The sequence below is a fragment of the Salminus brasiliensis genome, chromosome 15 (assembly GCF_030463535.1).
Source record: "Salminus brasiliensis chromosome 15, fSalBra1.hap2, whole genome shotgun sequence".
Lineage (NCBI taxonomy): Eukaryota > Metazoa > Chordata > Actinopteri > Characiformes > Bryconidae > Salminus > Salminus brasiliensis.
In genome coordinates this window covers 30374315-30386599 of record NC_132892.1, presented here as the reverse complement: position 1 = coordinate 30386599, position 12285 = coordinate 30374315, and the positions used below count along the sequence as shown (strand labels likewise).

Sequence of the window (12285 nt, the reverse complement as noted above, 5' to 3'; positions counted from 1 at the left end):
CTATAGACTCACCACTACACTATCCCTCAGGGAGAGAGAGAGGGTGAGAGAGGGATAAGGGAGTGTGTGTGTGTTTGGGGGGGTGGGCTGGAGGGGGGTGGGGGGCAGAAGACACAGAAAGTGCTTGATTTTTTAATCCTAATCTCTGAAACTGAGTTCATACATCAGCCTTGTTTCCGTGGCTGCACCGTGATCGTCCCCAGTGCTCTTTTTTTTGCATCTTCTTAATAAAATGAACCTAAAAGTACAATTTGACCATTAAAACATCATTAAATATATTCATTAATTATACAGACAATATTTATAAACAAATAAACTCTATAATATTTTAGCTTTGGACCGCTAGCTAGCTGGTTTCCCAAGCAACAAGCAGCCATAGCAACAGCAGTTCCCAAGCAGCTCACAGGGTCAATGCTCTATAATATAACTTAGCAATAATCTAGGCTCTAGACACTATACACTATATGGACAAAAGTATTGGGACACCTGCTCATTCATGGCTTCTTCTAAAATCAAGGGTAATATCAGGGGTATCTCCTGCTTTTTTTTGGAGTAACTGTCTCTAATGTTCAGGGAAGAAGGCTTTCTACTAGATTTGGGAGCAACATTGCTGTGAGGGTTTGATAGCATTCAGCATGAAGAGCTTTTGTGAGATCACATCATCTCTAACTCCCCAGCTTATCCCCAAAACTATTGAATGGAGCATCATCCATTACAGTAGCTGAATGCATTCATCAAAAGGGGTGTCCACAAACATTTGGACACATTGTGAATACCTTTAGCATTACTATATGCTCTATAATATCACTTTAGCATTAATACTGACTCTAATACCGATCATTAAAACGTCACTAAATAAATATATGAATAATATTGTAGCTATTTCCGAAAACAAACACCAAAACAAACTGATGTTTTTAGCTTTGGACCACTAGCTAGCTGTTTCCCAGGCAACGAGCTGCCCTGGCAACAGCGTTTCCCAAGCAACAACGCCAAGCCACGGTCTCCCTGAGCAACAGCGGGCTTCAGCTGTCGGGCTGTCTCAGCTACCTGCCGCCCCTCCTCATTACACCGGGCCTTTTTTGTTATTCGCAGCTCATCCCTCAGTTGCGTCAGAGGCTACCATATAACATATATATATATATATACACCAGTACATAATATAAACCTAACACTGTATATAACTTTATTTAAATATAACTTTAATGTTAATATAGACTGTGTAATATAACTTTAGTGTTAATATAGACTGTGTAATATAACCTCAGTGTTAATATAGACTGTGTAATATAACTTTAGTGTTAATATAGACTGTGTAATATAACTTTAGTGTTAATATAAACTGTGTAATATGACTTTAGTGTTAATATAGACTGTGTAATATAACCTCAGTGTTAATATAGACTGTGTAATATAACTTTAATGTTAATATAGACTGTGTAATATAACTTCAGTGTTAATATAGACTGTGTAATATAACCTCAGTGTTAATATAGACTGTGTAATATAACTTTAGTGTTAATATAGACTGTGTAATATGACTTTAGTGTTAATATAGACTGTGTAATATAACTTTAGTGTTAATATAGACTGTGTAATATAACTTTAGTGTTAATATAAACTGTGTAATATGACTTTAGTGTTACTATAGACTGTGTAATATAACCTCAGTGTTAATATAGACTGTGTAATATAACCTCAGTGTTAATATAGACTGTGTAATATAACTTTAGTGTTAATATAGACTGTGTAATATAACCTCAGTGTTAATATAGACTGTGTAATATAACCTCAGTGTTAATATAGACTGTGTAATATAACTTTAGTGTTAATATAAACTGTGTAATATGACTTTAGTGTTAATATAGACTGTGTAATATAACTTTAGTGTTAATATAAACTGTGTAATATGACTTTAGTGTTAATATAGACTGTGTAATATAACCTCAGTGTTAATATAGACTGTGTAATATAACCTCAGTGTTAATATAGACTGTGTAATATAACTTTAGTGTTAATATAGACTGTGTAATATAACCTCAGTGTTAATATAGACTGTGTAATATAACTTCAGTGTTAATATAGACTGTGTAATATAACCTCAGTGTTAATATAGACTGTGTAATATAACTTTAGTGTTAATATAGACTGTGTAATATAACTTTAATGTTAATATAAACTGTGTAATATGACTTTAGTGTTAATATAGACTGTGTAATATAACCTCAGTGTTAATATAGACTGTGTAATATAACTTCAGTGTTAATATAGACTGTGTAATATGACTTTAGTGTTAATATAAACTGTGTAATATAACCTCAGTGTTAATATAGACTGTGTAATATAACTTTAGTGTTAATATAGACTGTGTAATATAACTTCAGTGTTAATATAGACTGTGTAATATAACTTCAGTGTTAATAAAGACTGTGTAATATAACTTCAGTGTTAATATAGACTGTGTAATATAACTTTAGTGTTAATATAGACTGTGTAATATAACTTCAGTGTTAATATAGACTGTGTAATATAACTTCAGTGTTAATAAAGACTGTGTAATATAACCTCAGTGTTAATATAGACTGTGTAATATAACTTTAGTGTTAATATAGACTGTGTAATATAACATCAGTGTTAATATAGACTGTGTAATATAACGTCAGTGTTCATATAGACTGTGTAATATAATTTTAGTGTTAATATAGACTGTGTAATATAACGTCAGTGTTAATATAGACTGTGTAATATAACCTCAGTGTTAATATAGACTGTGTAATATAACCTCAGTGTTAATATAGACTGAGTAATATAACTTTAATGTTAATATAAACTGTGTAATATAACTTTAGTGTTAATATATTGTGTAATATAACTTTAGTGTTATTATAGACTGTGTAATATAACTTTAGTGTTAATATAAACTGTGTAATATAACCTCAGTGTTAATATAGACTGTGTAATATAACCTCAGTGTTAATATAGACTGTGTAATATAACTTTAGTGTTAATATAGACTGTGTAATATAACTTCAGTGTTAATATAGACTGTGTAATATAACTTCAGTGTTAATAAAGACTGTGTAATATAACTTTAGTGTTAATATAGACTGTGTAATATAACTTCAGTGTTAATATAGACTGTGTAATATAACTTCAGTGTTAATAAAGACTGTGTAATATAACCTCAGTGTTAATATAGACTGTGTAATATAACTTTAGTGTTAATATAGACTGTGTAATATAACCTCAGTGTTAATATAGACTGTGTAATATAACGTCAGTGTTCATATAGACTGTGTAATATAATTTTAGTGTTAATATAGACTGTGTAATATAACGTCAGTGTTAATATAGACTGTGTAATATAACCTCAGTGTTAATATAGACTGTGTAATATAACCTCAGTGTTAATATAGACTGAGTAATATAACTTTAATGTTAATATAAACTGTGTAATATAACTTTAGTGTTAATATATTGTGTAATATAACTTTAGTGTTATTATAGACTGTGTAATATAACTTTAATGTTAATATAGACTGTGTAATATAACTTTAATATTAATATAGACTGTGTAATATAATTTTAGTGTTAATAGAGACTGTGTAATATAACTTTAATGTTAATATAGACTGTGTAATATAACTTTAATATTAATATAGACTGTGTAATATAACTTTAATGTTAATATAGACTGTGTAATATAACTTTAGTGTTAATATAGACTGTGTAATATAATTTTAGTGTTAATATAGATTGTGTAATATAACTTTAGTGTTAATATAGACTGTGTAATATAACTTTAGTGTTAATATAGACTGTGTAATATAACTTTAATATTAATATAGACTGTGTAATATAATTTTAGTGTTAATATAGACTGTGTAATATATCTTTAGTGTTAATATAGACTGTGTAATATAACTTTAGTGTTAATATAGACTGTGTAATATAACTTTAATATTAATATTGACTGTGTAATATAACTTTAATGTTAATATAGACTGTGTAATATAACTTTAGTGTTAATATAGACTGTGTAATATAACTTTAATATTAATATAGACTGTGTAATATAATTTTAGTGTTAATATAGACTGTGTAATATAACTTTAATGTTAATATAGACTGTGTAATATAACTTTAATGTTAATATAGACTGTGTAATATAATTTTAGTGTTAATATAGACTGTGTAATATAACTTTAATGTTAATATAGACTGTGTAATATAACTTTAGTGTTAATATAGACTGTGTAATATAACTTTAATATTAATATTGACTGTGTAATATAACTTTAATGTTAATATAGACTGTGTAATATAATTTTAGTGTTAATATAGACTGTGTAATATAATTTTAGTGTTAATATAGACTGTGTAATATAACGTCAGTGTTAATATAGACTGTGTAATATAACTTTAGTGTTAATATAGACTGTGTAATATAACTTTAGTGTTAATATAGACTGTGTAATATAATTTTAGTGTTAATATAGACTGTGTAATATAACTTTAATGTTAATATAGACTGTGTAATATAATTTTAGTGTTAATATAGACTGTGTAATATAACTTTAATATTAATATAGACTGTGTAATATAACTTTAATGTTAATATAGACTGTGTAATATAACTTTAGTGTTAATATAGACTGTGTAATATAACTTTAATGTTAATATAGACTGTGTAATATAACTTTAGTGTTAATATAGACTGTGTAATATAACTTTAATGTTAATATAGACTGTGTAATATAATTTTAGTGTTAATAGAGACTGTGTAATATAACTTTAATGTTAATATAGACTGTGTAATATAACTTTAATATTAATATTGACTGTGTAATATAACTTTAATGTTAATATAGACTGTGTAATATAACTTTAATATTAATATTGACTGTGTAATATAACTTTAATGTTAATATAGACTGTGTAATATAACTTTAATATTAATATTGACTGTGTAATATAACTTTAATGTTAATATAGACTGTGTAATATAATTTTAGTGTTAATATAGACTGTGTAATATAACTTTAGTGTTAATAAAGCTCTATAGCCTCTCACTAAATCAGGCTAAGCTTTCTCTACAGGCTCCAGAAGAGGCTTGTAACGGAGCACCGGCTGCGTGTGTTGTAGGCTGCTGTAGGCTGATAATAAACTTGTAGGCTGAGCTCTAATCCGCTTTCCCCGGAGCCCAGATGCGGGCTGTGTCCATCAGCTGCAGCCAAACTTCCCTCAGCTACAGCCAGCGGGCGTTTCTCTCAGCGACACGGACTGCGGCGAGGAGAAGGGCTGAGCAGCATGTCTTAAAGCCCGCTCAGAGGATCCTTTAACGCGGTCTGCGAGAGAGACATGCCGCCTCAGGACGACCAGGTTCCTCCGGTTCCACCCAGAAGAGCCGGGACTCTTTCCCTGTCCCAGCCGGAGAGGAGGCTGAAGTGTGTGCTGGTGGGAGACGGAGCGGTGGGCAAAACCAGCCTGATTGTGAGCTACACCACCAACGGATACCCAACCGAGTACATCCCCACTGCAATAGACCACTTCTCAGGTACAGCCCCTATATAAACGACTCTAATGATAACCAAGGTAAACCAATGTTTTAATATGGAGTATATAATGTAGTTGAACACATTATATAACTATAATATCTAACTTAATATACTATCTAATATATAATATCTATCTAATATGGACTTATATAGGGTACATATAATACAGATTCATATTAACTACATAATGCAAATTTACATCAATAACATAATACTACGTTAACATGGGTTATATAATATAACCTCAATGTTGATATAGACTAGATATTTCAGGCTAATACAGGTTAATGTACACTATGCATTTTAATGTTTATATTACTACAAACTATTGTGTGTGCAGGTTAACATAATGCAGGTTAATATAGACTACAATATATAACTTCAATATTAAACTGGACTGTATAATACAGGTTAATATAGACTACAATATACAACTTGAATATTAAACTGGACTGTGTAATACAGGTTAATATAGACTACAATATATAACTTCAATATTAAACTGGACTGTATAATACAGGTTAATATAGACTACAATATATAACTTTGATATTATTTTGGGCTTTATAATACAAGTTAATATAGACTACAAGATATAACTTTAATATTAATATGGACGGTAAATGCAGGTTAATATATACTATGTTTATAGTATAACTTTTGATAATAGAGAAACTTAATAAAGTGAAATATAATATATAATGTGTAAAACAATATTAACATGGACTGTAAAATGCTGGTTAATCTTCTATGCAGGTTAATTATATTTGTTTCTGTTTACAAAGCAACTTAATATAGGTTAATATAATATATATATATTTAACATAATATATCATACAGTTATATAACTTAAATGAAAGTTTAATATACACATAGACTACACACAGTTTAATACAGACTATAGAAAATATAAGCTATAGACTATAGTAGAGCTCAACTTTAATATAGTTTCAATTTAATATTATTGTTGTTGTTGTTGTTGTTGTTGTTGCATTGAATTGCTATGTTGGAATGTTTACATTTTCCTGCCCGGTCTGGTCAGGTGGGTCAGGTGTGTCAGAGTCGTGTTTATTGTCTCTAGCTGCTGTAAACATGTTTCTCTTATTCACTGAGAGTCACTGTAGACTTTCCTTCTGCACATACGGTCTTCAGCCAGGTGGTGCTCACCTGATGTCCTGGCACCAGATGTTGGTTAACCGATGATTAGCCTACTTTTACTCTCTGGACCTTTTGAAATCTGCTACGCTAAAGCCACTAGGTCACTCAGAGGTCATTTCGGGACGCTGGCACTAGCGCAAGCAAATCCCACTCTGTTTTACCAACAATGATCAGTTGTATTGATTATTGACTGGGTGGTTATTGATCATGTAACTAATTCTCCATCTTTCAGCGAGGGTGGTGGTGGATGGAAGACCGGTACGGCTTCAGCTGTGTGACATGGCCGGACAGGTGGGGGAGCATGAAACACACACTCTCTCTCTCTCTCTCTCTCTCATTCTGATGTTATTGTGAAAAAAAGCAAACATACACTATATGGACAAAAGTTTTGGGACACCTGCTCATTCATTGTTTCTTCCTAAATCAAGGGTATTAAAAAGGTTTATTGGAGGAACTGTCTCTACTGCTCAGGGAGGAAGGCTTTCTACTAGATTTTGGTGAAGCATTGCTGTGAGGATTTGATTGGATTCAGCCGCATTAGTAAGGTCAGGATGCTGGATGCTCAACTCCTCAAATCATCCCAAAAAAATATTGGATTGAGCTCCACCATCCATCATTCCAGAGAACACAGTAGTTCCACTGCTCAACAGCTTCTCAATGCTGGGGGGGTCTTTATACCCCTCTAGCCCACGCCTGGCATTAGGCAACATGGTGCCTATAGGTTCATGTTAATCTGCTCTATGGATTAGACAAGCTGTGTGTGCATTTGCACATCTGTGTCAGCAATGCATGCAACTTAAAGTGGCTGAATGCCTTCATTAGATGGGGTGTCCACAAACATTTGGACATAAAGCGTAGTTTAATAGCAAGTTTAATAATAGTTATGTGGAAAAATAGGATTGGATGGATAAAGTGATCTTCTTCCTCTTTTTTCAATCACAGAGGTGGGAAACAAAGGATGGGTCTCTAAATGTAAGCCCCTGATTGACCAGTCGTTGAATGACTGTGGATTAGCGCTTCGTAGTCTGTCCCGTAGCACTTTTAGAGTAGATAGAGGAGATGGATTAGTGAATTAATGAATGCTAATACTGAATATTGTGTTATTCTATTTGAAATAAAGTAGCCACAGAGTTGCAGGGGTGTACATAGGAAGAAACAAGCTGACAATGTCATTAGTTTTTTCTTCCTATGTGGAGTTATGACATAACTTAACCTTTTGAATCCTAGGTTTATTATTCTATTATTAATGCTGAAACTTCTATGAATGATTTGGTAACAGTTCAGCGTAGTCCCACAGGGTTCTATTTTAGGGCCTATGAAACTGATGTTAATTTTGAGAGCCCTACTTATTTTGGTGGTACAAAATAGTGGTACACACTCTACTATTTTGAGAGGCCTACTTACAGGGTTTAGGGAGTTCATTTTGGAAGAAGGACCATGCCCATCCTCACCTTTTCCCTTCACCTTTGTGATGCACCCATTTCCACCCTATCTCCTCCCTTCTCCTCCAATGCTCACAACAAGCTACAGGTGGACTCAGCTTCACGCTCCATCACGAAGCCAATGAGTTCTCCTCCCCGTTTCAGCCTCCAGGGCGTGGTCCTTCCTGACTAAGAGGTAGTTGGGTGTTTGAGAAGAGACAGCCTACCTTCTTCTTGAGACACTATTCCAAACATTTAGATGTTAGCACACCGCTGTAAAAATAGCATATTTGTGCTTTGTACAGAGCCCTCCATAATGTTTGGGACTAAGCCACTGCCTTTGCCTTCTCAGATTCTGATGAAGGTTATTTTTTATACATTTTACAGTTTCTTACAGTTTTATTTATTCATTTATTTAAATGCAGCTGGGGATGCTCTGTTAAGCTTGTACTTCCGCGACTTAAAAAATCCATGAAGATGAGTGAGCCAGTACCTGGGGCAGCCGTGTAGGCTGAGGCAATGACTCCACCACCCCCATGTTTCACAGATGCGGTGGTAAGCTTTGGAACATAGGCAGTTCCCTCTTGCCTCCACACGTTGCTCTTTCCATCTCTTTGGTAGAAGGTAATCATCTGTCCATAGCATCTTTTTCCACAACTCTTATAAGTACTTTGAGCAAACTGTAACCTGGCCATGCTGTTTTGGTGGTGTAGCCTCTGTATTTCTGTTCATGAAGTCTTTTGCGGACAGTAGCCTCTTGAAAGTGCTAGACATGGGGAGAGAGGATGCTTCTAGCCTGCTTCTTGCATCTAGTAATCCTCGGTCAGAACATCTCCGAAACATCAGGCAGGTCTTGTGGGGTGTTCCCGGTATGCAGTGGTCATTACCTACCAAAAGTGGTCCAAGAAAGGACAGCTTCTCATGGTCAGCTAAGGACTAAGAATGATGCTCATGGAGGTCCTACCTCACAGCTTACAGGACTTAAAGGATCTGCCCCTAACGTCTTGGTGCCAGATGCCACAGGGCACCTTCAGAGGTCTTGTCAGAGTCCATGCCTTGAATGGTCAGAACTGTTGTGGTGGGACAAGGAGGACCTACTCTATACATTATACACAAATTTAAAACTGTGGAGGGAAACGTTATGGAAGGCACTGTATGTTAGGTGTTAGATATGCTTGATGTAACGAGCTTCTAGCTTCCAGCTAGCTAAATAGTGTTCTGTTGAAAGTTGCCAAGCTCACAGTGTGCCCCTGTCCTTCCCCCTACAGGTGGAGTTTGAGCGCCTCCGTCCACTCTGTTACCACAACGCTGATGTTGTCCTACTTTGCTACAGTGTCGTCCTGCCACCCACCTTCCGCAGTGTGACGGAGCGGTGGGCGCCAGAGATCCGTCGCCTGTGCCCGGGGGTGCCTGTTGTCCTTGTAGGGACACAGTCAGATCTGAGGGAGGACGTGCAGGTCCTCATCCGACTCGCGGCAGAGCAGGAGCGGCCAGTCGGTGAGGAGGACGCACGTCTGTGTGCTCAGAACATCGGGGCCGTGGCCTTCACAGAGTGTTCGGCACTAACGCAGAAGAACCTGAAGGAGGTGTTCGACGCAGCCATCGTGGCGAGCCTTCAGCATGCGGAGGAGGTGCGTGAGGAGGGACTGAGGGGGAGGCACACGCTGAGGGAGAAAACGCCTGACAAGATCAAACAACTCTCAGAAACCTGGTGGAGAAAACTCAGCTGTTTTGTGTGAGGACATCCCACACGGGGACACATGAGGGATGTTTCCACCAAAGTTAAGGAATCTAAAAAGTTCCAGAATAACGGCCACTTATTCAGCAAGGTTTCTGAAGTTCCAGAAGTTCTGAAGCAACACCTGCTTTTCCACCAAGGTTCCAGAAACTTTAGAGGAACACCTGCTTTTCCACCAAGGTTCCAGAAACTTTAGAGGAACTCAAGCTTTTCCACCAAGGTTCCAGAAGCTTTTGAGGAACATACGCTTTTCCACCGAGGTTCCAGAAACTATAGAGGAACACATGGTTCCAAGGTTCCAAAGGAACACATGGCACCAAGGTTCCAGAAACCTTAGAGGTACTTACGCTTTTCCACCAAGGTTCCAGAAACTTTCGAGCAATGCGTAAAGTTCCAGAATAAAGGCCACTTATTCAGCAAGGTTCCTCAAGTTCCAGAAGTTCTGAAGCTATGCCTGCTTTTCCACCAAGGTTCCAGAAACTTTAGAGGAAATAGAGCTATCTTAAGCTACACCCACTTATCCATCAAGATTCGAGAAGCTTCCAGTACTATTGGTGATTTTCCAGTGAAGTTTTGGGAAATTCATAGGTTACAAAATATTAGATACTTATCAGGTTCTGGAACTGTTTGAGATAGAAGACTTCCAGAACCTTTGAGGAACTAAAGAGCTCCAGAATAATTGGTATTTATAGGTATTAATTGGTATTTAATTGGATGCCCTGGAACTGTATAAGATAGAAAGAGTTCCAGCACTGTAGGTACATTTCCTACAGTTTCTAAAGACTTCTGGAACTGTAGCTGCTTTTCCACCAACCCTTACATCTGAACGACAACCACTACTCGTCTACTACGCTGGAATAATTCTTTTCCTTAAAGTTGGTCAAGCAGAAAGTTCTCATTTGCTTACAGTGAATCCTGAAGCTGACATCATCCGATGTAGGATGTCATGAACAGCCATAAGAGCAGGAAGATGCTCAGATATTCTCTGGGATGCTTGGAATGACCTAGATGGACGTTCGAGTTCAAGGGGATGGTTGGTAAAGAAGAAATGTGGATCCACACTGTTTATTAACTTATTACTCACTGATTTTACATTTTGTTTACAAAACGATGTATATTATTTATTTTATACTCAAGGAAATTTGAGGAATGGTCTAGTTTGGATACCCCTGCACTTATTTGTGATTTAAATTATAAAATATAGAGGTTGGATGTCTCTGTTTTTGTTTTTTTTAATGACATTTTGTTATTTACATGATGTAATTTTTATTACCTAAATAAACACTGAAAGAAGCCACAGACTCTGAATCATATAGATATATAAACATAGATATACAGACAATGCAATCGAATGGGTTAAAATTCATAGTAGTAGTACTGAAAGATATTGAATGACAGCATTTTAAGGTTAATGACTGAACCACAAAGCTATGGTACAAGGTATCGATGTCCTTATCAGGTTATTTTGTTCCCAAATTTGTCCCCCGATCAGCTCCTGGCTCCTTTACAACACTGCAGTCAGATCACTTCCTGTGTGTGTGTGTATGAGTGTAGTGGTACACACTCTGGACTGGTATCTGTGGTTGTTGGTCTACTGGTGTGTAATAACTGGTTTATAGTGGGTGAATGTGCTGTGTGTGTGATTGGGGTTTCTATAGCATGTGTGTGTGTGTGTGTGTATTAGCATTAGCGTTAGTGCTGGTTTATAAACAGAGAAAGGCGAGTGAGCGGGTGTCCGGTTCTCCCGCTGGTAAAACAGAGCGTTTCAGTGAGAGTTTTATAAAGGGTCAGATATTATGGTCTGTTTTCATGTTCCACTGTAAAATAGCTCCACACTGCAGAACCACGTTTGACCTTCTGCTGGCTGGGCTATATGTATGTTAATGGCTCCTTGAGCACACCAGATGGCGCTGTGAACACGTGGTTAAAACGAAGGCTCAGAATTACATCAGGATTAAAATAGTCCATACCCGATCCAGTAAATACGCCAATCCACTGGATCTGATCGGGACGTCCCTAGTTCAAGGGGTTAAAATCCTCTTGCTTTAGTTACCACTGTCAAAAGGTGTCATTACCTCTTGCTGCTGACTTGCTGAAGATTCCCTCCATCTGCAGGGTATGAAAATAGGGCTGTAAAAAGTTAAACAGACAGTTCGGTTCAGCGATTTAGTCGAACAAACAAGCATCAGCTGCCCTTCACTCAGCAATGCCAACACTCAGCTGCCACTGTACCTTTGGAAGCATGGCTGAGGGTCCAGACGGCCGGTAATCAGATTCCATCAAAGGACATCAGCAGGGCCCTTCTGGAGCCAGCAACCTGCTGCTACAGGCGCTCTACAGGTCACTCCCTACACAGTAGAAACCAATCACTGTCAATTCAATCACTGAATCAATCAATCATTTATCAATC

General features: G+C 36.0%; 1 protein-coding gene across 1 annotated transcript; it reads left to right on the top strand.

Annotated features, from left to right (window-relative positions):
* Nucleotides 1-5361: 5361 nt before the first annotated feature.
* Nucleotides 5362-9876, top strand: LOC140535442 (rho-related GTP-binding protein RhoU). Its single transcript, XM_072656825.1, has 3 exons — nt 5362-5557; nt 6949-7007; nt 9406-9876. Exons 1-3 carry the CDS (start codon nt 5362-5364, stop codon nt 9874-9876), a joined length of 726 nt encoding a protein of 241 aa, XP_072512926.1.
* Nucleotides 9877-12285: the final 2409 nt, after the last annotated feature.

Bases quoted from the DNA above. Each gene is read 5' to 3' on its own strand.
- LOC140535442 (XM_072656825.1), top strand. From the start codon at position 5,362: ATGCCGCCTCAGGACGACCAGGTTCCTCCGGTTCCACCCAGAAGAGCC. The intron at 5,558-6,948 runs GTACAGCCCCTA...TCCATCTTTCAG, and splicing joins TGCAATAGACCACTTCTCAG to CGAGGGTGGTGGTGGATGGA. The intron at 7,008-9,405 runs GTGGGGGAGCAT...TTCCCCCTACAG, and splicing joins TGTGTGACATGGCCGGACAG to GTGGAGTTTGAGCGCCTCCG.